The 25864-nt window shown below is 39.5% G+C and overlaps 1 protein-coding gene across 2 annotated transcripts in view; it reads left to right on the forward strand.

Annotated features, from left to right (window-relative positions):
• The window catches only part of txndc16 (thioredoxin domain containing 16), a 106595-nt gene that overhangs the window by 39690 nt on the left and 41041 nt on the right, over positions 1-25864 (forward strand). For both annotated transcript variants that reach the window (XM_072268911.1, XM_072268921.1), the window contains exon 14: positions 19832-20000. In XM_072268911.1, the coding sequence (XP_072125012.1) occupies positions 19832-20000 (169 nt within the window). The remainder of the gene's footprint in view (positions 1-19831; positions 20001-25864) is intronic.

Here is a 25864-nt window from a genome sequence, read left to right on the forward strand (position 1 = left end):
AGGCAGTGTATCTCATTTATAAAATTCAGATTATAATTTGTTCTTTGCGCAATGTCTTGATCAAGCTGTTAGAATACAATGTCCTCTTGCTGAAAAAGAGTCAGAGAAGAGTTCATCAATTGAAATGTATCTAAGGTCTTTGGAAAGATGGCCAATTTTTTTGTGGAAACAACTACTTTACTTTAACTTAACATAGCAGCAAAAAATTCTTGCATTGTCCAAAGGCTATTTGGCAGAATCACACTTAATGCCTAGCAAACTTCTGAGCTGGTTGCAGGAGAGAACAGAAAGTTTTATAGAGGTATTACAGTAGGTGAGATGACATCCATAGAGAGAGAGTGGAAGGTGTAGGGAGAACTTTCTTTTGCTGCTTCTACAAGGATGTGTGTGGTACTGGTCAGTAGAGAAGGGGGAAAAGGGGTGGGTACTTCATATCCTGTGGATATCCTGGTAAAGGGACACGTGGTGGAGATGAAATAGTGCATCTGAGCATCCCAGATGGAATGGTCCCATGGGTATGTTGGAAGAGATGAAGAGGCAAAGTTGTGTCCAGTACATACAGTATTTGGGGGTTTTAGAAATTATGTGAGATGATGCACTGAAAATGGAGGTTGCTGAGAAGACCAGTGAGGTGAAGGGAGTGCTATCCATGTTCTGGGTGAGAGGAGATACTGAGGATGTTGGACTGAGTTTTCAGCGCTGATTTCAGAACCTCTACACTTTGATCCGTTAGACATATGGGAAACATCACATCCAATATCAGACTCTGAAATCTGAAATTCCAACAAATGGGCTTTTGAAGTCTACAGTGTTAACGGTACTTTGGATTTAATTCTGGACATTAGTGGAAACTCACTGGAATTTCAACAAAGAAGTGGGCAAGGTCATAGAAGCACAAAGTACAACTCTGTTGGCAGTAGTGGACTGACTAACCAGTGTTGTGCACATCAATTTCCAAACCCTGAGAAGAGTCCCTTTGTTTCGGGTTTAGAAGATTCGAGAACTAGCAACAGGTCATTCAGTTGGTGAATGGAGACCCATAATGAGTAAGATACTCCTGAATGAAAAGGCCTGTACTTAGAATAGGCTACACAGGGGAAGCAATCTGTTAGGAAAGAGCTAGTTGGTGTTGTGTTTTGAAACTTGTTATGTTAAGAATCATAATGTGTTGCCTTTTTTTCCCCTGTTGTTCTTGGAACTAGAGTTGCAGAAGTAAATGATGCATGCATTTCAGCAGATTATTCACAGGGATACTTAGTGTCACAACAGTCAGTGAACTGGTTTACATACATAACGTCAGCTATTATCCGTGTTGTCTTTACATTAGTGTCAACCTTCCCATCTCTGACTCAGATAGTATAAAATAAAACTGAACAAGCTATGAACAGATGACATGACCTTATAAATTTGGTCTTAAAGATCTTGTTCTTGGAGGTCATATTTATAAAGACAGAATTCTACCCAACCCAATTCAACTTTTTTTTGTAACTTATTTTTTATTGAATTTCATCATCAAACAAACATTTCCATAAGATGTATTTCAGATACTGTACATATATATTACATATAATCATATTTGTCACAAATCTCCACATAATATTTATCTGAGGTATACACTTATAGAAAGAGAGGAAAGAAAGAACAATCGAAAGAAGAAAACTACGTACAGAGTAGGGAGTGATCTTTTTTTTTACAACATATTCATTGACTTGTGAGAACCAAATCAGGCCTATGAGGTGTTATGTAGATAAACCATTTTTTCCAGTATGAATAAAATTGTACCAACTTATGATTAACAGATGCTGTTATCTTCTCCATTTTGTAAATGTCCATTGTAATTTCCATCCATACATTTAAAGTTGGGCTCTCCTATGATAACCATTTCCTGGTAAGAGTCTTTTTACCAGCCACCAGCAGTACATTCATTAAATATTTATCTCTTTTCAACCATTCTTGAGGTATATACCCAAAATATATGGTCTTACTCTCTAAGGGTATTTCACATTTAAAGATGTCTTGTAGGGCATTATATATCCCACTCCAACAGTCTTTGATAACGTGACATTCCCAGAAAATATGATAATGGTTTGCATTTTGATTTCCACAATTTCTGCAGCAAACAGGGGGGTTACTATCGTAATGGGATTTCTGAGAGGGTGTAATAAAATATCTTATCAAGGTTTTCCACCCGAACTCCCTCCATTTCTGTGAACTGGTACACTTCCATTGATACCTCCATATTATTGTCCAGTCTTCCTCAGATATTATTATCCCTCCTTCCTTCTCCCATTTTGTTTTAATATATGAAGTCGAATGTGTTTTGAGATTTGACAAACCCTTATACACGCTTGAAATAATTCTACTACCATTGTCTGAATTATGTGCTTTTCTAAATAGCTCTATCAGACATGTGCTTGCCTTGGTTACATTTTTAACTGTCCTATTAACATACTGTTGCACCTGTAAATACCGGTAGAAGTCGTGCTTTTCTAATAAGTGTTTCTCTTTGAGCATTTCAAAACTGAACAGTGTTCCTTCTTTCATTAAATTGCAAATAGCTGTTATCCCTTTAGCTGTCCAGTCCTTAAATCTAGCATCCAGCTTATTCGGTGTAAAATTCGAGTCATATGCATACCATTTAAGAATTACAATGTCTCTCTCTAGTTTATATTCTTTTATAATAGTTTTCCATATTTTAAGAGTCCATTTCACCCACGGGTTGACAATATTATTTATGTAACTTTGTAGGTTGTTATCAGCCAAAATTGCCTTTATGGGGATGGAAAGTACCCTCTCCTCAATGTTTTTCCATTGAGCGTCATATGATGGGTTGCACCAGCATATCACGGCTCTCAACTGTGCTGCAAAATAATAATCTCTAAGAGAAGGTAGGCCCCATCCCCCCCTTTTCCTTGGCTAATTGCAAAGTTTTGAGATGAACCCTAGGCCTTTTACCTTGCTATATATATCTTGATAGCATCTTGTTCCATTCATTGAATTGATTTTGATTAATCTCTATTAGTAGGGTCTGAAAGAGATATAGTAGTCTGGGCATTATATTCATTTTAATAGATTCAATCCTTGAACTGAGACCAGGAAAAGGAATTAGGTTCCATCTTATTATATCTTCCTTAATTTTTTTATATATAGGCTGATAATTGCATTCTGATAATTTTAACAAATCTTTTGGCATAATGATGCCCAAATATTTGATGGACTCTGCTTGCCATGCCCAAGAATATCTACTTTCAATTTCTCTTGGCGGGCTATAGTTACATGAAAGTAGTTGGGTTTTATCCACGTTGACCCTGTATCCCAACAGTTGGCCATACTGTTCAAAGGATTGCATCAATTCAGGTAAAGAGCATGTTGGTTGCCCTAGACAGATCAAAATGTCATCTGCGTAACAGGCCAATCCATGCCCCATCCCTTCAATAGCAATTCCCCTGATATCTTCACATTGTCTGATGTACTGAGCTAATGGTTCAAGATATAATGCGAAGAGTAGCGGTGACCATGCACAACCCTGTCTCGTGCCCCCCTCCTGGGCAAAACTATTAGATAAATATCCATTGATTTTAATCCTGGCAGTAGGATTGTCGTATAATGCCTGCATAGTTTTAATAATTGTGTCATGTAGACCAAATCTATGTAAAACTCTGTAAAGAAAACTCCAATTAACCGAATCAAATGCCTTTTCAGCGTCCACGTTTATCACTATTGCTTCAATTTCATGTTTTTATATGATCCATAATGTGAAGTGTCCTTCGTATATTGTCTTGTGTTTGGCATTGTTGTATAAAACCTGTCTGATCACTATGTATCAGTGTGGGTAGAAACTCTTCCAATTGTTTGGCCATGATGGAGGCAAATATTCTATAATCCACATTAAGAACAGATATTGGTCTAAATGACCCACATTCCATTTTATCCTTGCCTTCTTTCGGTACAGCTGAGATTATCGCCTCCTTCCAGCTGGGTGGCATTTGCACCTTTCTTAGGGCCCAGTTCAGTGTGGGGAGTGAAACAGGAATTAACTCACTTCTAAACTCTTTATACCACTCTGCCGTATATCCATCTGATCCTGGTGACTTGCTTAATTTAAGCCTACTAATTGCAGTTTTTAGTTCAGCTTCAGTTATGTCAGCAGTCATCGTTCTATTTTGTTCTTTGCTTAAAGCGGGGAACTCTAAAGAATTCAGGAAGGTGTCAGTTTGGGTTATGCTTCCCACTGGAACTTCAGAATATAGAGTTTTGTAAAACATTTCAAAGGCTTCTTGAATTTCACTTAGCTTATTTTTTTTTATCACTTTTGTTCTTGGATTCCTAATTCTATGAATTGTATTTTCTGCTATCTTTTTTTCAGTTTCCATGCCAGTATTTTCGTAGATTTAGATCCATTTTCATAGTGTCTCTGTTTCAGGAGCATTAAATTTTTTCTAATTTGTGTAGCCAAACTATTAATTTCATTCCTAATTTTTAAAATTTCCTCTAGTGTATCCTGTGCCAAACTCAATTTGTGTTTTTTTTTCCTAGTTCTTTCAGCTTATTTTGTAATTCCTCTAATGTTTTATTCCTTATTTTTTTTTCTTATATGAAGATATCACTATAATTTTCCCTCTTAAGACAGCCTTCAGAGTATCCCATAGAATGGGAGGTGAAACCTCTCCATTATCATTGAATTTTAAGTAAAGACCAATTTCTTTTTTAATTTGTTCCTTAAAATAGGGATCATTGAGTAGACTTGAATTTAGTTCCCAAATAGTATTCTTTGGTTGTAGGTCAAAATCAACAGATAAATATGTAGGTGCATGGTCACTTACATCTATTGTCCCAATTCCACAGGTGATTATTTTGTCTCTATCTTTTCCAAACGTTATGAAATAGTCTATTCTTGTATATACGGAATGGGTGGGGGGGGGGGAGAGAATAATGAGTGTAATCCCTTCTGTCGGGGAAAAGGTCCTTCCATATATCAATTAGACCAACATCCTCAAAAAGAGTGTTAACTTTCTTATGTAAGGACATTGTTTCATAAGTTTTTCTATTTGAAGAGTCTAACTTTGGTTGTAATTGTAAATTTAAGTCTCCCCCACATATCCAGAGACCTTCTGTTTCCGTTACCATAATATTAGTAATTTTCTGGAAGAAACTAATCACTTCCTGGGGGTGCGTATATACTCAATAAAGTAACTGGATTTCCATCTATATTCCCCCTTACCAGAATATATCTGCCCTCCTTATCTCCCATTTTGAATACTTTTCAAAATTTAGCTTGCTTGAGATGAGAATAGCAACTCCTCTTCAATGTCCTGATTTATATGAGCAGAAAAACAAATTAGTGAAGCCCATTCTCTTTAATTTTCCATGCTCATTATCACCTAAGTGAGTTTCCTGTAAATATACTGCATGAGCTTGTTCCTTTTTCATTTTTTGATAGAATTTTACTGCACTTAACTGGATTTAACAGCCCACTGACATTAAAAGAAATGAAATTTACTTTGTCCTTAGCCATGTGTATTCATCTGTTAGTATATCATTGAAATCTGCAGAATATAACTTAATCAATCTACTCCCTGAACAAATAAGAGCCAAGAAACGGGAATAATAAAAAAAAAAGGTAACAAAGGTGTGATTCCAAGGCTGGGGTCTCTAGATGACCCTGGGTTGGACTGGAAGAAAAGTCTAGCCGTGGGGGATAGTCCCTCCTACCTGTGAGTTGAGGGCCCCTGCTGCAGTACCTATAAAAATAAGTTTAAAAAATCTATGTCCATTACACAGAAATGATTTCCCTGTATATTACTCCCATGTGTATATTCTCATTTAGGTGGAGAAAAAGGACTGAATGAATGAATTTAAAAAAATTGAGTAATATAAAGTCCACATTATAATGCGTATTTCTCGAGATAGGTATATCACCGTCTATTTTTGCTTCCGTTTAGTTTATCAGCACTTTTAAAGTTAGCCAAACCTTATGGCTCTTCTGGAGGAGGTGAGGGCTGTGCTCGGAGAACTCACAGTCTCTTCCTAATATCCTTCTCTCGTCCTGTTCCTGTCCCCTGCTTTCTAGGTTCTCTTACTATTTCCCAAGCAGAACGGGATAACTGCTCAGCCAGACTTTCCCTTGGTTTGACCATGCTAATGGACAGTCCTCTGTTCTTCATGTCTGTGGTTGCCTCTTCCACCGTCTGATATAGTTGTATCCCTTCTTGGTAAAATACCCTCAGTTTAGCAGGGTACGGGGTTTGGAATTTAATCTTTTCTTGCTTTAATATTCATTTTGCTTCGCAATATTCCTTCCGTCTCTGTAGGACCGCTTGGGGGGGGGGGGGGTAATCATGATCAAAGTATATTAACCTCCCGTTCCAAAAAACCCTCTTCTTACCCCAGGCCCTTCGTAGAATCTCCGCCTTGCTCTTGAATCAAAGTACTATTGAGCGCAGCTTACTTTCTCTGTCTCCGGGGGGCCGCGGGACGAGCGAGCGATGCGCCCTCTCAGTTTCAATCTCCATAGTCGGGGGAGTCTCCAGTGCTTCCCGCAGCAGCTTTTCTACAAAGTCTATCATCAACAATCCCTCCACTCCTTCGGAACATTATAAATCCTGATATTTTTCTGTTGCAATCTTCTCTCCTGGTCAAGCAATTTACCTTCCTGTTGATTTAATATTTTTATCGTCTTACTTAGTATCTGTTCCATGTTTTGTATGCGATCTTCCACCTTCTCAATTTGAGTCTCTGCCATCGCTATTTTCTGATTGACGTTGGCAAGCTCTGACTTTATATCATTTAGTTGCTATCTTTTTGGACTTCCCTTATCTCTTCCAGAATCCTTATCATATTTGCCGCTTCGCCTGAACGAGGCCCAGCGTCAGCCTTGCCGCCACGCACACGTGTGGGAGAGCCACGCGCTGTACCTCTCTCTTCCATAGGCTCCGCAGTGATGCTTTTTTTATCTCCATTCTTTTTCCCCATTCTTGCCCCCCCCCCCCTTATCAATTCAGATATTTTGGAAAGATCCTATATTTGATGGATTAACAGGGAAAGTATGCGTTTTTCCAGAGGAGCTATTGATTTAAGTTGCCATTCTGAATGATGACATCACCGGAACCCCAATTCAACTTCTATAGATGTGTGGTGGAAAGTGTGCTGACTGGTTGCATTATGACCTGAATTGGAACACCAAACCCTTTGAGTGGAAACTCCTACAACAGGCAGTGGATTCGGCCCAGTATATCATGGGTAAAGCCTTCCCAGCAATTGAGCACATCTACATGAATTGTTGCCATGGAAAAGCAGCATCCATCATCAAAGATCCTCACCACCCAAGCCATGCTTTTTCTCACTGCTGCCATCAGGAAGAAGGTACAGGTGCCTCAGGACTCGCACCACCAAGTTCAAGAACTGTTACTACCCCTCAACCTTTGAACAAAAGAGGATAGCTATACTCATTTTAGGACTCAATTAAGGGCTCTTCCTTACATTGTTATTTCATGCTCATTTTTATTGCTATTTATGTGTATTTGCAATTACAGGTTACAGTGCCTGATGTTTACGGTTTACAGTTAATGTTCTATAGATTTGCTAAGTATGCTTACAGAAAAGGAATCTCAGGGCTGTATGTGGTGACATGAATGTACTCTGATTTAAAAAAAAATAACTTTGAACTTTGAACCAAAGCCCAAGGATCATTTTAAAAACAAAACTGACCAGAGCTGAGCTTTTGCAGCCGAGTTCTATGTGAGCTCAGTTTCTGATACATCCAATAGAAAAGCTTATAATAATTAGATATATATTCAGTACTGGCAGTTATGATTATTCTAAAATCCATGCTAACGTGACTGAATACAGTAATGGACCATTCAGATGATTATGTTGGGCGTAAACTTTTTTTCATAACATTGCCAAAATTATTTATAGATAAGAATAGTCAAACAATCTTTAGAACCGCTGAATTGTTACCAAAAACCAAATCATCATATCTTTATAGCTAATTTTTCAATCCTCAAACCCTTTAAAATTTTGCTTAATAAAAGCTTTTTAATGAGTAAGGTTGAAAATCTATCCCAGGCTATGAGGAATAATGTCCATGTTTCACAAAACATTCTGTCCCTTGACACAGACAGTAACACACAGTGCTGTGTACCAGCAGATATATTAAAATAATTAGTGATTAGTACTCCATCAACGAGTAATTCTGAGAAATGCCTCCATAATAGGCGTAGAAATCCCAAAACGTTTCACGAATGCTTAAGTGTATGCCTTAAGTAGTGGCCTTTTAAAATGTATTAACAGCTGTGAGATTTAATAGCATCAAGTTGAGTAGTTGGCATTCTTACTATGATCTACAGTATATCTGTTGAGTAAGTTAATTATATCTACATCAACGGAGCTGTAGTGGAGTGTGTATCAAGCTTCAAATTCCTTGGTGTCCACATTTCTGAGCACCTCACCTGGTCCCTAAACCCCTCCATCCTGATCAAAAAGGCGCAACGGCGTCTTTATTTCCTGCGGAGCATCAAGAAAGCTCACCTCTGTCTCAGGATACTGACGGACTTTTACCGCTGTACTATTGAGAGCATACTCACCAACTGCATCTCAGTGTGGTATGGCAATTGTCCCGTATCGGACTGCAAAGCACTCCAGCGTGTGGTGAAAACTGCCCAGCGGATTATCAGCACCCAATTGCCCACCATTGAGAACATCTACCGTAAACGCTGCCTGAGCAGGGCGACAAGCATTATCAAGGATGCATCTCACCCTAACCATGGACTTTTTACTCTCCTCCCATCCGGTAAGCGCTACAGGAGCCTCCGCTCCCGCAGCAGCAAGCACAGGAAGAGCTTCTTCCCTGAGGCTGTGACCCTGCTGAACCTCACATCACAGTGCTAAGCAGTATTGTACCCATATTGTACTGTCTCAGTACTTTTATATCTGTGTGCTGTAGCATTTACTATTTATTCACAGTTATTTTGTAAATAACACTATTGTTTGCATTTCTGGTTAGATGCTAACTGCATTTCATTAGCTTTGTATCTGTACTTGGCACAATGACAATAAAGTTGAATCTAATTTATTTCATTGAAGACAAATTGTTATGTTTTGGAAGTAGTACTCTGAGATCACAATCTTTTAAACTTCTTAACACTGTCATGAGAATTTGGAGGTGTTCCTTTCTCGTCCTCACCAGTAACAATGATATCATCCAGGTAACACTGAGTGCCCAGGCAGTCCTGCAACACCTGGTCCATAGCTTTCTGCCAGAGTGCAGGTGCATTTGCAGCTCCAAAAGTAGACCTATCAAAATGATAAAGCCCTTTGACAATGTTTATTGTGAGAAACACTTTGGACTCTTCTTTCATCTCCATCTCTTGGTAGGCCTCAGCTAAATCCTCTCTGCTGAAGTATTTCCCTCCAAAAAGGCTTGCAAAACTATCCTCTATCCTGGGCAGAGGGTATTGATCTACTTTCATTACTGAGTTGGTGGTGACCTTAAAATCCCTGCAGAAGCTGCCACTGGCTAGTGGGACCACTCATATTGCCCATAGGCTCCACTCAACCTTGGAAGGAATTCCTTCAGCCTCCTTCTGATCTAGCTCACTGGCTACTTTATCTGGCATGGTATACGGAACCTGAAGGGCTTTGTAAAACTTGGGTGTGGTATTTTCATTTAAAACTGTTTTACCCTTGATATGTTTGAGTTTGCCAGTGCATCTTTGAGCACTGCTGTGGCATAATCCAGTACCTTGCTTAATTTGCTTTCAGTTAACTCTACAGCAGGGTATGTGGCTTGCAACTGGTAGTTGGATCGCCAATCAAGTTGTAGTTGTCTTAGCCAACCTCAACTGCACAATGCGGGCCCTTCTTTGTTGTATCACATTCAAGCCCAATGTGGCTTGTTAGATGTTGTATTTCACTGTTGCAAAGTCATTCCCACAGGATTATCTTTTCTCCAGTATAAGTTTTTAGTTGAATATCAGAGCTGAGTGTATAAGTACATTAGAATGTTTAGATTTAGATTAGATTTGATTAGATTCAGCTCTATTGTCATTGTGCTGAGTACAGATACAAAGCTATTGAAATGCAGTTAGTATCTGACCAGAAATGCAAAGAATAGTGTTATTTACAAAATAACTGCGAACTGAAAGTAAGTGCTACAGCACACAAATTTTAAAGTACTGAGACAGTATAATATGGGTGCAATACTGCTTAGCACTGTGATGTGAGGTTCAGCAAGATCACAGCCTCAGGGAAGAGGCTCTTCCTGTGCCTGTTGGTGCGGGAGCGGAGGCCCCTGTAGCGCCTACCGGATGGGAGGAGAGTAAAAAGTCCATGGTTAGGGTGAGATGCATCCTTGATAATGCTTTTCGCCCTGCCCAGGCAGCGTTTATGGCAGATGTTCTCAGTGGTGGGCAATTGGGTGCGGATAATCCACTGGGAAGTTTTCACCACACACTGGGGTGCTTTGAAGGAAGTGTTGGGCCTCCTAATGAGTATTAAGGTGAGTAAGTCCACAGGGCCTGATGGGATTTACCTCGGGTTATTGAAGAGGGCAAGAGATGAAATTACTAGGCATGTCCTCTCTAGCCAAATGCGAGGTCTCAGAGGACTGGCGAGTGGCAATGTACCTCTATTTAAGAAGGGAACAAGAGAAAATCCTGGGATCTTAGACTAGCGAGTCTCGCATCAGTTGTATGGAAATTGCTGGAGAAAAGTCTCAGGGATAGGATATTTGAGCATTTGGGAACCTGTGGCTTTGTGTGTGGTGGGTCAAGCCTTACCAGTCATTAAGTTGTCTGACAAATTGGCAAGAGAGGTTGATGAAGGTAGGGCAGAGGATATTCTCTATATGGATTTTCAGTAAGTTGTTTGATAAAGTCCCTCATGGGAGGCTTATCCGGAAGATTAAGATGCGGTGAATTGGCTGTTTGGATTTAGAACTGCCTTGCGCACAGAAGGCAGAGGGTAGTGGTCGAAGGGACACACACAAAATGCTGGTGGAACTCAGCAGGCCAGGCAGCATCTATGAAAAAATGTAAATGGGCGATGTTTTGGGCCGCGACCCTTAATCAGGACTGGAAAAAAGATGCAAAGTCAAAGTAAGAAGGTTGGGGGGGGGGCGTGGTGGTGGTGGTGGAAGAAGTACAAAGTGGTAGGTGATAGGTGAAACCGGGAAAGGGGGAGGGTTGAATTAAAGAGCTGGGAAGTTGATTGGTGAAAGAGACACAGGGCTGGAGAAAGGGGTATGTGATAGGAGAGGATAGAAGTCCATGGAAGAAAGGGAAAAGAGAGGAGGATGTGATGGGCAGGTAAGGAGATCAGGTGAGAGAGGGAAATAGGAATGGGGGGGGGCGGCGGTGAAGGACAGGGGGAGTAATTACCGGAACTCTAAGAAATCGATGCTGGTTGAAGTGGTTGAAGGGACTTGTTTGAGCTGAGTTCTGTTATTAGTGGTCTTCTGCAAGGGTCTGTGCTGGAATCTCTGCTCTTTGTGATGTAAATAAGTGACTGGATGAAAATGTAGATGGGTGTGTTTGTGAATGATACCAAGATTGGTGGAGTTGTAGATAGCATAGAAGACTGGTAAAGAATAAAGCATGATATGGACCAGTTACAAATATGGGCAGACAAATGGCAGATGGAATTAAACCCAGATAAGAGTGAGGCGTTGCACTGTGGCAGGGCAAATGCAAGGAAACAGCACACTGTTAAGGGCAAGATCCTTAACAATGTTGCTGAGCAGAGAGATCTTGGGGTCCAAGTTCATAGCTCCTTGAAAGTGGCTACACAGATCAATAAGGTGGTTAAGAAAGCTTATGGAATGCATACTTTTATTAATAAAAGTGATGAGTTCAAACATCAAACAGTTGCAAAATTCTGGTCAGGCCATATCTGAAATATTACAAACAGCTTTGGTCATCCCACTATAGGAAATACCTTGAGGCTTTGGAAAGGGTGCAAAAGAGGTTTACCAAGATGCTGCCTGGTTTAGGGGGCATGTGCTATCACAAGAAGCTGGATAAACTTGGGTTGTTTTCTCTGGAGCGCCGAAGGCTAAGGGAAGACCTGACAGAGGTTTACAAGGTTATGAGAGGTGTAGGTTGAGTGAACAGAGAGTATCTGTTTCCCAGGGTTGAAATCTGTAATACCAGTGGGCATGCATTGAAGGTGGGAGGGGGTAGATTAAAGGGGGATGTGAGGGGTAAGTTTTTTACTCAGAGTTGTGGTACCTGGAATGTGCTTCCTGGTATGCTGTTAGAGGCAAATACATTAGAGGATTTTAAGAGATGTTTGGATAGGCATATGCATGTAAGGAAGATGGAGGGATATGGATAGTGCAGATAGGAGGGGTTAGTGTCTGGATGTTTTGATTTGCTTTTTATCTCGTTCGGCACAACTTTGTGGGCCAAATAGCCTGTTCCTGTGCTATACTGGTCTATTTTCTATCTGCAGGCTTCAGCTCAGTATCTTTGAAATGCTGTTAAAATTCATTTTGTGGAATGACTGAAACAGTGTCCAATTCCATCTTAATTAATTTGCAGTTCATTTCTGGTATAAGCCAGATTGCTTACCTATTGTTAGTTTTCACATTTTAAATCTCAGGGCTACGCAGTCCTATATCACTCATCATTATCAGATTTTTCATCAGCAGCATGCAGATGAGTGCTCTTTTTGAAACTGCAGCTTGACTTTTTCTCTTCCCTTTATTTCCATGGTTAGTCGTCCTCTTGAATTTGATCTTGTAATTGTGGCCTCCAGGAAACAAAAGGGAAAACATTTAATTTTGTCTGCCCGACGTGCTATTTGTATGTGTTTTACCTTGTTGTATTTTCTGCAAGTTTTGCATTTAAATCTGCATCACTCTGGTGTACGTGAGCCCCTCCCACAATGATAACGCAATTTGTTCGGGCAGGCAGGGTTCTGCTTAGATGCTGCAATTTTGTTCATTCTCACTTTCATTCCTGACTGTAACTCAATTGTGTCTCTGTCTGCTGTTTCCATTGATACGGTGATTTCAGCTGCTCTTTTAAATACAAGTTGTGGTTCAGTTAGGAGCCATTCTTGAATGCTTTCTTGTAAGAGTCATCAAATTAAACGATCTCTCAGTGCATCATTAGGTAATGCTCAGATAAGTTCTTACATTCAGCCACATAAGCTGAAATGCATTCCCCTTCCTTTTGATTCTGCTTTTGGAGCCTAAAACATTCTGCAATCAACAATGGTTTTGTTTCTAACTGTTCCTGCATAATTTTCACTATATTAGAAAAGCTCATTTCACCTTGTTTAGCTGGAACAGTGAAACTTCTAAGCAAACTGTATGCTTTCCCACTGGTACACTCAGTATAGCTGGCACTCATTTTTCATTGGCTATTTCATTTGCTTCAAAATACTGCTCAATTCACTCGGTATATATGAACCAGTTATCTATTGTGCAATCAAAATCATCTATCTTTCCAATATAGCCACCCATTTCTGCCTTTTTAAAAATTAATGTTTTTATTATCACCTAGTACTTACTGTTTATGATCCTGTGAATATAGTCCGTTTTCTGTCTTTTTTTTTTCACTTGACCATCTCTACTTTTCCAAAGAAACATCATCGTTCTGTGCTTTTTTTTTACTTGACTGTTTATCTTCTGTTGCAAGGAAAGTGTGCTGCTCTTCATTCAGTAGATAGTTGTTTCAGTTTTGATTTAAAGTTTACTCATTACCACTGTTATGTTTTGTAACTCCAAAACATAAAACTAATTGAAAGAAAACAATGGAGGCCCGGGATAACATGTCCATAGTTTGTTTTAAGTTTTAAATAAGGTGAACGCTTATGACATGGTGGTGTGATGACATATGACGTACGTAAGCTATTTGCGTATTTTTACTTTTAACCCATAGGGAGTTATATAAACAACAAAGAATGCCATATTGAACAATATATTTAAATATTACTGCAATATGAAATACACAACACAAAAGGACTCAATTGCATCATGCTCTTCAAAGATTTAATATCTGGCCTTTACAAGGTTTGTGGTGTGGTGGATAGTGTTGAAGGCTATTGTAGGTTACATTGGGACATTGATTGGATGTAGAGATGAGCTGAGAGGTGGCAGAAGGAGTTCAATCCATTTAAGTATGAAGTGATAGACTTTAGAAAATCAAACTTGAAGGCAGAGTACAGGGTTCTTTGCAGTGTGGAGGAACAGAGGGATCTTGGGGACCACATCAGTAGCTCCCTCAAAGCTGCCAAGCAAGTTGATAGGGTGGGTGTGATGGCCTTCATGACACAGGGGACTGAGTTCAGGAGCCACGAGACCATGTTGCATCTCTGTAAAATTCTGGTTAGACCATACTTGAAATATTGTGTTCAGTTCCAGCTGCATCATTATAGGAAGGACGTGGAAGCTTTACAGAGGGTGCAGAGGAGATTTATCAGGATGCTGCCTGGATTGCGGAGCACGTCCTATCAGGATAGGTTAAGGCTTTTCATTTTGGAGCAAAGGAGGCTGAGTGATAATAGACTATAAGCCTACTGACTCTCACAGCTATCTGGACTATTCCTCTTTTCACCCTGTCTCTTGCAAAAACGCCATCCCCCTCTCGCAATTCCTCCGTCTCCGCTGCATCTGCTCTCAGGATGAGGCTTTTCATTCTAGGACGAGGGAGATGTTTTCCTTTTTTAAAGAAAGGGGCTTCCCTTCCTCCACTATCAACTCTGCTTTTAAATGCTTCTCCCCCATTTCATGTACATCTGCTCTCACTCCATCCTCCCGCCACCCCACTAGGAATAGGGTTCCCCTGGTCCTCACCTACCACCCACCAGCCTCCGGGTCCAACATATTATTATCCGTAACTTCCGCCACATCCAACGGGATCCCACCACTAAGCACATCTTTCCCTCCCCCCCCCCTCTGCTTTCCACAGGGATTGCTCCCTACACGACTCCCTTGTCCATTCGTCCCCCCCATCCCTCCCCACTGATCTCCCTCCTGGCACTTATCCGCGTAAGTGGAACAAGTGCTACACATGCCCTTACACTTCCTCCCTTACCACCATTCAGGGCCCCAAACAGTCCTTCCTGGTGAGGCGACACTTCACCTGTGAGTCGGCTGGGGTGATATACTGCGTCCGGTGCTCCCGATGTGGCCTTTTATATATTGGCGAGACCCGACGCAGACTGGGAGACCACTTTGCTGAACACCTGCGCTCTGTCTGCTAGAGAAAGCAGGATCTCCCAGTGGCCACACATTTTAACTCCACATCCCATTCCCATTCTGACATGTCTATCCACGGCCTCCTCTACTGTAAAGATGAAGCCACGCTCAGGTTGGAGGAACAACACCTTATATTCTGTCTGGGTAGCCTCCAACCTGATGGCATGAACATCGACTTCTCTAACTTCCGCTAATGCCCCACCTCCCCCTCGTACCCCATCTGTTACTTATTTTTATACACACATTCTTTCTCTCACTCTCCTTTTTCTCCCTCTGTCCCTCTGAATATACCCCTTGCCCATCCTCTGGGTTCCCCCCCCCCCACTCCTTGTCTTTCTTCCCAGACCTCCTGTCCCATGATCCTCTCGTATCCCTTTTGCCAATCACCTGTCCAGCTCTTGGCTCCATCCCTCCCCCTCCTGTCTTCTCCTATCATTTTGGATCTCCCCCTCCCCCTCCCCCTCCAACTTTCAAATCTCTTACTCAGTCTTCCTTCAGTTAGTCCTGACGAAGGGTCTCAGCCCGAAACGTCGACTGTACCGCTTCCTAGAGATGCTGCCTGGCCTGCTGCGTTCACCAGCAACTTTGATGTGTGTTGCTTGAATTTCCAGCATCTGCAGAATTCCTGTTGTTTGAGTGATAATAGAGGTGTATAATGGTAAGTAGCATTGATAGAGTGGAGAGTCAGCAGCATTTTCCCATCATGGAAATGGCAAATAGAGAATGCATACTTTTAATAAAATCGGAGGAAAGTATATGCGGGGATGTCAGAGGTAGGTTTTGGGTTGTAGGTTGTGGGTGCATGGAATATGCTGCTGGAGGTGGTGGTAGAGCCAGAGACATAAGACACATTGAAGAGACACTTTGATAGGCATATGGATGAATGAAAACTGGAGGGCAATGTGTTGGATTGATCCTGGAGTAGGTTGTAAGGTCAGCATAACATTGTCAGCTGAATGGTTTTGCTTGATATTCTTTACTGTGAGTCACTTGTATTTTGTAGACTGTAAAGAATGAAAACATTCATTACATGGGTTGATTGTTATATGCCCAAATACGTGTACACACAGGCGCATTGAGAAACTTAATTGTAGCTGCATTAAAGAGAGATAGCATCATATAAACAACATTCATAAGAACACAAATATTTTACAAGTAGGGATACAATTAGAAGATAAGAAAAGTCCATTTTAATGCGTCATGTTCAAAATATTCGTAGTTTTGCTAAACTTTAGTTCTTAGTATTTTGCCTGTTGGTTCAAGAATCAAATGGTTGGAAGCTGTGCCTTCTACTCAGTTGCAGCAGCAAGTAGTTATACTGGAAATATTTTGAACGCTTTCATGGATACAATGATAATAAGGAATGAATTTGCTTATGTTTTGTTAATTGTCATTTCCAGTAGGTGCCTTCACAATTCTCACACTGGTCTTAGTCTTTTTCATTGCTTCGATTTGTTAGTTAATTTAAAAAATAGTAGGAGTGGAGAATAGCAAAGATACACCAGCAGATGGTGGTATAATCTATGGGATGCCAATGCATTCCAGAAAAAATAAATACTGCAACTTCAGAAGTTTTCAAAAAGTCTGAAAAATGTTGATGGAAAGATGTAGAATCATAGGCTGCATGGTTTTCATGAAGAAGCAGTAGGAATGGGTAGTAAATGGAGAATGAAAATAGTTAGAGAAGTGAAAATCTAATGTAGAAACATACAGTGAAATAGGGATTCAAATTTCCTTAACATGGGAAAACCTAGCAACCCAACTACTGACTGTATGCCAGCACATTTGAGTGACAGACCTTTCCTACAGACCTTTCCTACTGTCCATTCCCGTATATTTTGTTATGTGCCTTCCCTTCATCTTATTTTATTTAAGTCACACCCCTTATTCCTCTCCCAGCTAGGATGCATAGGTAGGCTGGCTATCATCCCCACAAATCTCCCTCTTTCCCAATGAAACAGTTTATAATTTGTGCTTCTCCTCTTCCTTCCTCTTTCCCCATCAATCTCTTCACTTTTTTCCTTGTCACACTCCTTTCATTCCATTCCTCCTCTTGTGCCTTGCTTTAACACATTTCAGTCTTCCTTTATTTTGTTTCTTTCTCCATTTTTCTCCCTGTTTTTCCTCTCTCTCCCATAACTGCTCTTTCATCCAACCCCTCCGAGATCATGTTTATTTTGGTGGGTGTAATAAATTTAATGTTCTGGACAGTATTCCTACTTTGGTGAACTCCACCAAAAATATTTGCATATTTCAATTTGTCTCCGAGCCATGTTTGCTCTATAGCTTCGACTGCAATTCGAGGTTACCAAAAGCGGATATGAAACATGAAATTATGATGGGTATAGATAAGAGTGAATGCAAGCGGGCTTTTTCCACTGAGGCAAGGGGAGAAAAAAACCAGAGGACATGGGTTAAGGGTGAGGGGGGAGAAGTTTAAAGGGAACATTAGGGGGGGCTTCTTCACACAGAGAGTGGTGGGAGTATGGAATGAGCTGCCAGACGAGGTGGTAAATGCGGGTTCTTTTTTAACATTTAAGAATAAATTGGACAGATACATGGATGGGAGATGCATGGAGGGATATGGTCCGTGTGCAGGTCAGTGGGACTAGGCAGAAGATGGTTCGGTACAGCGAAGAGGGGCCAAAAGGCCTGTTTCTGTGCTGTAGTTTCTATAGTTTCTATGGAAACAACTTAGGATTAGTTGTGGATTGATATGGTGTTAAATAGATTTAAAAGTATTTATTGCAGAGTTCATCAGTTAGCTTTAAGAAAAATAACATTTATTTGAAACTGTGTTAAGACACAAGCATTAGTGACAAAATGCTTTAATTGTTTGCAATATTCTCGTGTCTTAAATCAGAATATACAGTTGATTAAAATTTTATTATGAAATTAGTTGTAATTAGTATAATTAATGTCACTCATTGATGAATTCAGTAATTATTTGTATAATAATTATGAATATCTGCTCTATGTAGCTATCAAATGCATTAATTTCAAACAAGAGTAAATCTGCAGATGCTGGAAATCCAAGCAACACACACAAAATGTTACAGGAACTTAGCAGGCCAGGCAGCATCTATGGAAAAGAGTACAGTCAATGTTTTGGGCTGAGACTCTTTATCAGGACTCTGCATTAATTTGTCATTATAGTGGTTCTAGTAAACAGGAATAGAATTTGTATTTGCCTAGCTATTTTTTTGTGGTGTATTAATTAAAAACAGTTCATCAGTTAAATATGTAAGAAACTGATTGGATGTTCAAAACAAATTTTGTGGCTTAGTTAGCCTTCAATTACGATCCGAACATGGAATCTTTTAATGAGAACTATTGTGATGTCATAAAGATGCATCTACAGATACAGAGAATATTCTGAAGGTCTCATTGTCATCATCATCATCATCAGGTGCTGTGCCCAGTTTGAGCTTTGACTGCTATGGCCCACACTCTCCTGTTTCGGGTCAAGTGGATTAATTCATTGGTATTCATTTCCAATTCTCTGGCTGCCGTCTCCCATCATCATGTGTCTTTGTCTTCCTCTTGTTTTCTTCTCTTCAATCTTTCCCATAATTACCGTGCATTCTAACTCCTTTTTCCTAATCACGTGTCCAATGAAGTTACATTGCCTTTTCATGATCTCGTACATCATTTCTCTTTTTGTGTTTGCTTTGTTCATGGGTCTCATTATAGATGCACATACTGGCAGTGTTAAACAAAGAACAGGTATAACTACAGCCAGTACAGAAGTAATGAAAATTGAGGGAATTCATAAGAGGTGCATTTTTTTTGAGGTTGAATAGATGGGGAATACAGATACATTAGTAAGTAGCACAGAACGTTGATGGAGTTTATGTAGAATCTGAGAAAATTGCTTCCCTAAGAAAGTAAACTATGCTGTTTAATCATTTTTGAGATTGCATAGAATCAAACAGCTACACATTTCCAATGCCTAATAAAGTTCATTCTCTCTTTACCCATTCCTTATTACATATTGTCTTCCTGGACCTTACAAAAATAACACTTACAGGAAAAAGAGCTATATTCTATCCACGTGATTGGGGGAAAATCCCAAAAGAAAATGTTATTTTATAAATTGTGTTATATGTGCGTATGTTTCAGTTTGATAAACAATACTTCAATTTATCACACAAAGGTCAATATTTTATGCCAACATTTTATTATTTTACTTTTAATGTAAAGCCACCCACAGAAAAATGAGATGCTTTGAAAGCTAATGTAGCTTTTAGTGCTTCAGTTTTGCTCTTCTTACCTTTTCATCTTGTACTGCTGAAAACTTTCCAAGTTGCTGTTGCCATATTTATAATGGATATTGCCTATTTAAATTTGCCACATCAGATTGACAGTACATTAGCAAACTTAATGCATATTAACATTACTGTGAGCTTCATTACATGCTTTTAGTGCAGCTCAAAATAAAAGGCTCCTAGATTACTAATTTATGTTCAAATATAATAAATTTTGAAGTTACCACAGTAATGGTAATTTTGTAGAGTTGCAAGTGTGCATGTACTTCCAGGATAACAACTTCAGAGCCTAACTGCCCATTCTTTCTTTCATTTTAAGTTGATGTAATAAAATTGTTTTAATAATTGTGTTGCACAGACCTAAAAGATGTTTTACTGGCCCGGGTTAACTGTGGAGACTGGCCAGATATCTGTTCAACTGAGAGCACCACACAGTTGCCTGCTGTGAAAATTTATAGTCATGGAGAGGACCCTTTATTCTACACTGGAATGTTGGGAACACAAAACTTGTTGAAGTTCATTATGCTGTAAGTAAACCATGCTCAAACTAGTCATTTACACATTTTATTCTTCTTGTTTTTGATGTGAGCAATGCTGTGTATATTTACTTTTGTTAAGTTATTAGAAGTGCCCTACTGAAAGGGGAGGAGTTTGCATTCTGAGGAGCATCAGTGAGCCAGTTAAGTTTTGACAAGAAATAAGCAGGTTTCATGGTTGTGATAATTACCTGCAAGATACCACCCTTATAACTTTAATATCACAATTTGTTATGCTGGAACTTCAATTTGCTATCCCTTCCTAGATAACTTAATGTCTAAACTTCTAGACTGCATACAGTGTTAATTGAGCTTATAAGAAATTTAATCAGGAGTATCTGTTCAGCGTTTTACTTCTGCTATGTCATTAAGTAAAATCTTTTGCCACAGCACTACTTTCCTCCTGTGGTAGCTAAAATACTGATGAATCTCACCTTGAATATACTGAATGATTAAGCCTCCACAGCCCTCTTGGTGAACAACCCCAAAGATTCTTGTCTCTGACTTGAATGGCCAACCCTTAATTTTGAGGCTGTGACATTTCAACAGGAGGAAATATTAATTCAACACGTGCAAAATATTCCATGATACATTTTATTTAAATCATCCTCCATTCTTCCGAACTCAAGTGAGTATAAGCAAATCTGTTTAATCTATCCTGATAAAATAATATTCAAGTTTGTTAAACATTTGTTGCCTTTCCTTTATCTCCCTCTTCCTTAGACTGAAAGGACAGACCTCTGCACAATATTCCAAATGCAGTCTCACCAAACCTCGACAATTAGAGTAATGTTTCTAACCTTGTCCTCAAATCTTTTTGCAATAAAAACTAGTATACTGATTTCTCACTGATCCCATAAACTTGCAGCAATTTGTTTTCAAGACGCTCAAATCACTTTGATCACAAATGCCTTTCAGTCTACCATTTGGAAGTGATTTCATTTTTTTTTAGTAGTGGGTGACTTCACATTTTTTCTGATGTTCCATGTGCCATGTCCTTGCCCATTCACTTAACCTGTTCATATCCTCCTGAAGCTTCTCTACACCCCTGCCTACTCCACATTGCCACTTAGCTTTCCGTCATCAATGAACTTGTATATATCATGTTCGAATGACTTATTTAATTTATTGATATTGATTGTTAACTGTTGAGGCTGTGGCAGCAATCCTTGCAACAGTTCACTAGTCATAGCTTCTCAATCTGAAAAAAAGATGGATTTATTCCTACTTTCTAATTTCTGACCATTAACCAATCTTTCATTTATGCCAGTATCTTACCCCAATATTATTTGCATTTGTCCAACAACCCCTTTAGGGGCAGACCTTCTGAATTTACAAATATATCACATCCGCAGTTTCACCCTTATCAATTCTGCTAGTTACAATTTCAAAGAACTGACTGATTCCATTCATTTATTGTTGACTACCCATTCCTGTTTATATTTTCTTAGGACCCTGTTATTTTTTGAGAATAGATTCCAGTGTTTTCCCTGGTAACTGGCCTATTTATCTTGTTTTTTCACCTCTTCCTCTTTTCATAAAGAATTGGGTTGCGTTTGCTATATTTCCAATCTGTGCAAATCATTTTGGAATTGAGGGAATTTTCAATGATGACAACTATTTACTCGTTGCATTATCACCCACTTTAAAACCTTGGGTGCTTGTTCATCAGATTCTGAGATTAATTGCCTTTTAGTCCCATTAATTTCTCAATACTAATGTACTAATTTCTTTGAGATCCTTACTCAGTCTAGACCTGCGTTTGTGACAATATCCAAGAGGTTTTCTCTGCCTTCTTCCTTGTACAGAGACAAATGATTTCTCTACCAAATAATAGAACTGTTTGCTCTGTCTGGCCTCATAATCCAATCCTTCTTTCCTTTTGTTTATAATCAGTTCTTAAGTAAGGTTTGCACTGAGTGGAGCTGGTAAGGAAGTCAACTACAAGGCGTTTCTGGTTATGTTTCTGCACTGTTACCAAAATAAATCTTTGTTTTTGACTCCAGTTTTGTAATAAATTTGATCTTCTGCCAACACGAGCTATATTTTAGATCACTGGAACTGATAGATATATGACATTGGAGCCAATTCTGTTCTCATAGCCTGTGTGCTACTCCACCCAAATGTACACAATCATTAAATGTATAAATATAGATAACAAGCTTATATTCTTTAAATTTTTCACTAAATTAGAATGCCTTATGGTCATGTACATTTCAGGATTGAACAAATGTGTTTACAGTTGAAGTCAGAAGTGTACATACACTTAGGTTGAAATCATTAAAACTCATTGTTTAACCACTACAGATTTCATATTAGCAAACTATAGTTTTGGCATGACGTTGAGAACCTCTACTTTGTGCATGACACGAGTAATTTTTCCAACAATTGTTTACAGACAGATTATTTCACTTTTAATTGACTATATCACAATTCCAGTGGGTCAGAAGTTTACAAACAAAATCAAAAGAAATCAGCCAAGGCCTCAGGGGAAAAAAAAAATTGTGGACCTCCACAAGTCTGGTTCATCCTTGGGAGCAATTTCCAAACGCCTGAAGGTACCACGTTCATCTGTACAAACAATAGTACACAAGTATAGACACCATGGGACCACGTATCCGTCATACCGCTCAGGAAGGAGATGCATTCTGTCTCCTAGAGATGAACGTACTTTGGCGCGAGCAGTGCAAATCAATCCCGGAACAACAGCAAAGGACCTTGTGAAGACGCTGGAAGAAACAGGTAGACCAATATCTATATTCACAGTAAAACGAGTTCTATATCAACATAACCTGAAGGGCTGCTCAGCAAGGAAGAAGCCACTGCTCCAAAACCGCCATAAAAAAGCCAGACTACAGTTTGCAAGTTTACATGGGGACAAAGACCTTACTTTTTGGAGAAATGTCCTCTGCTCTGATGAAACAAAAATTGAACTGTTTGGCCATAATGACTATTGTTATGTTTGGAGGAAAAATGGTGAGGCTTGCAAGCCAAAGAACACCATCCCAACTGTGAAGCATGTGGGTGGCAGCATCATGTTGTGAGGGTGCTTTGCTGCAGGAGGGACTGGTGCACTTCACAAAATAGATGACATCACGAGGAAGGAAAATTATGTGGATATATTGAAGCAACATCACAAGACATCAGCCAGGAAGTTAAAGCTCGGTTGCAAATGGGTCTTCCAAATGGACAATGACCCCAAGCATGCCTCCAAAGTTGTGGCAAAATTGCTTAAGGACAAAAAAATCAAGGTGTTGGAGTGGCCATCACAAAGCCCTGACCTCAATCTGATAGAAAATTTGTGGGCAGAACTGAAAAAGCATGTGTGAGCAAGGAGGCCTACAAACCTGACTCAGTTACACCAGTTCTGTCTGGAGGAATGGAACAAAATTCCAGCACCTTATTGTGAGAAGTTTATGGAAGGCTACCCAAAACACTTGACCCAAGTTAAACAATTTAAAGGCAATGCTACCAAATACTAACAAAGTGTATGTAAACTTCGAACCCACTGGGAAAGTGATGAAAGAAATAAAAGCTGAAATAAATCATTCTCTCTACTATTATACTAACATTTCACATTCTTAAGATAGTGACCCTAACTGACCTAAGACAGGAAATGTTTTCTAGGATTAAATATTAGGAATTAGTCAGCTCCATAATGGGCATTAGCCTCTGTAGTATCCAGGACATAACCAAGGAGTGATGCCTCAGAAAGGCAGCATCCATCATTAATGACCCCCATCACCCAGAACGTGCCCTCTTCTCATTGTCACCATCAGGAAGGAGGTACATGACACACACTTAATGATTCAGGAACAGATTCCTCCCCTCTGCCATCTGATTTCTGAATGGACATTGAACCCATGAACACGACCTCACTACTTTTTTTTATTTTTGCACTACTTACTTAATTTAACTGTTATATACAGTTGGGGAGTCAGAAGTTTACATACCTTAGCCAAATACATATAAACTTAGTTTTTCATAATTCCTGATATTTAATCCTAGAAAACATTCCCTGTCTTAGGTCAGTTAGGGTCACTATTTTAAGAAATATCAGTATAATAGTAGAGAGAATGTTTTATTTCAGCTTTGATTTCTTTCATCACTTTCCCAGTGGGTTAGAAGTTTACATACGTTTTGTTAGTATTTGGTAGCATTGCCTTTAAATTGTTTAACTTGGGTCAAGTGTTTTGGGTAGCCTTCCACAAGCTTCTCACAACAAGTTGCTGGAATTTTGTTCCATTCCTCCAGACAGAGCTGGTGTAACTGAGTCAGGTTTGTAGGCCTCCTTGCTCGCACACACTTTTTCAGTTCTGACCACAAATTTTCTATTGGATTGAGGTCAGGGCTTTGTGATGGCCACTCCAACACCTTGACTTTGTTGTCCTTAAGCAATTTTGCCACAACTTTGGAGGTATGCTTGGGGTCTTTGTCCATTTGGAAGACCCATTTGCGACTGAGCTTTAACTTCCCGGCTGATGTCTTGAGATATTGCTTCAATATATCCACATAATCTTCCTTCCTCATGATGCCATCTATTTTGTGAAGTGCACCAGTCCCTCCTGCAGCAAAGCACCCCCATAACATGATGCTACCGCCCCCATGCTTCACAGTTGGGATGGTGTTATTCGGCTTGCAAGCCTCACCATTTTTCCTCCAAACATGACAATGGTCATTATGGCCAAACAGTTCAATTTTTGTTTCATCAGAGCAGAGGACATTTCTCCAAAAAGTAAGGTCTTTGTCCCCATGTGCACTTGCAAACTGTAGTCTGGCGTTTTTATGGCGGTTTTGGAGCAGTGGCTTCTTCCTTGCTGAGCAGCCTTTCAGGCTGTGTCGATATAGGACTCGTTTTACTGTGGATATAGATACCTGTCTACCTGTTTCCTTCAGCATCTTCACAAGGTCCTTCGCTGTTGTTCTGGGATTGACTTGCACTTTTCGCGTCAAAAGTACATTCACCTCTAGGAGAGTGAATGCGTCTCCTTCCTGGGCGATATGACGGCTGTGTGGTGCCATGGTGTTTATACTTGCGTACTGTTGTTTGTACAGATGAACATGGTACCTTCAGGCATTTGGAAATTAGTCCCAAGGATGAACCAGACTTGACATCATTTTCTGACCTCAATCCAATAGAAAATTTGTGGGCAGAACTGAAAAAGCATGTGTGAGCAAGGAGGCCTACAAACCTGACTCAGTTACACCAGTTCTGTCTGGAGGAATGGAACAAAATTCCAGCACCTTATTGTGAGAAGTTTATGGAAGGCTACCCAAAACACTTGACCCAAGTTAAACAATTTAAAGGCAATGCTACCAAATACTAACAAAGTGTATGTAAACTTCTAACCCACTGGGAAAGTGATGAAAGAAATAAAAACTGAAATAAATCACTCTCTCTACTATTATTCTGACATTTCACATTCTTAAAATAAAGTTGTGATCCTCACTGACCTAAACAGGGAATATTTTCTAGGATTAAATGTCAGGAATTGTGAAAGACTAAACATAAAGGTATTTGGCTAAGGGGTATGTAAACTAACTTCAACTGTATATACATGCTGAGGAGTCAGTCATTGACTGTTTAAACATGTTGACTTCTTTTCAGGCCACTTATATCACACAGCAGCCTGCTGTGAAACATCATAACTGCTTTTCTAAAATAGTGTTCTCTGTTGCAGTTGGACCTTGTGACCTCAAAACTGATCACGGTTTATGGGTATCAAACTCTTTCAATGGAAATTTATTGAATACTAGCTGTTTCTTATATCATTGTTTCCTATGTTAACTATATACCACCTGGCTTTGTGTCACCGCTTTCTAAAAGGTTTTAAATTATGTCTAGTATTAGCAAT

The sequence above is a fragment of the Mobula birostris genome, chromosome 1 (genome assembly GCF_030028105.1).
Source record: "Mobula birostris isolate sMobBir1 chromosome 1, sMobBir1.hap1, whole genome shotgun sequence".
NCBI classification, from domain to species: Eukaryota; Metazoa; Chordata; class Chondrichthyes; order Myliobatiformes; family Myliobatidae; genus Mobula; species Mobula birostris.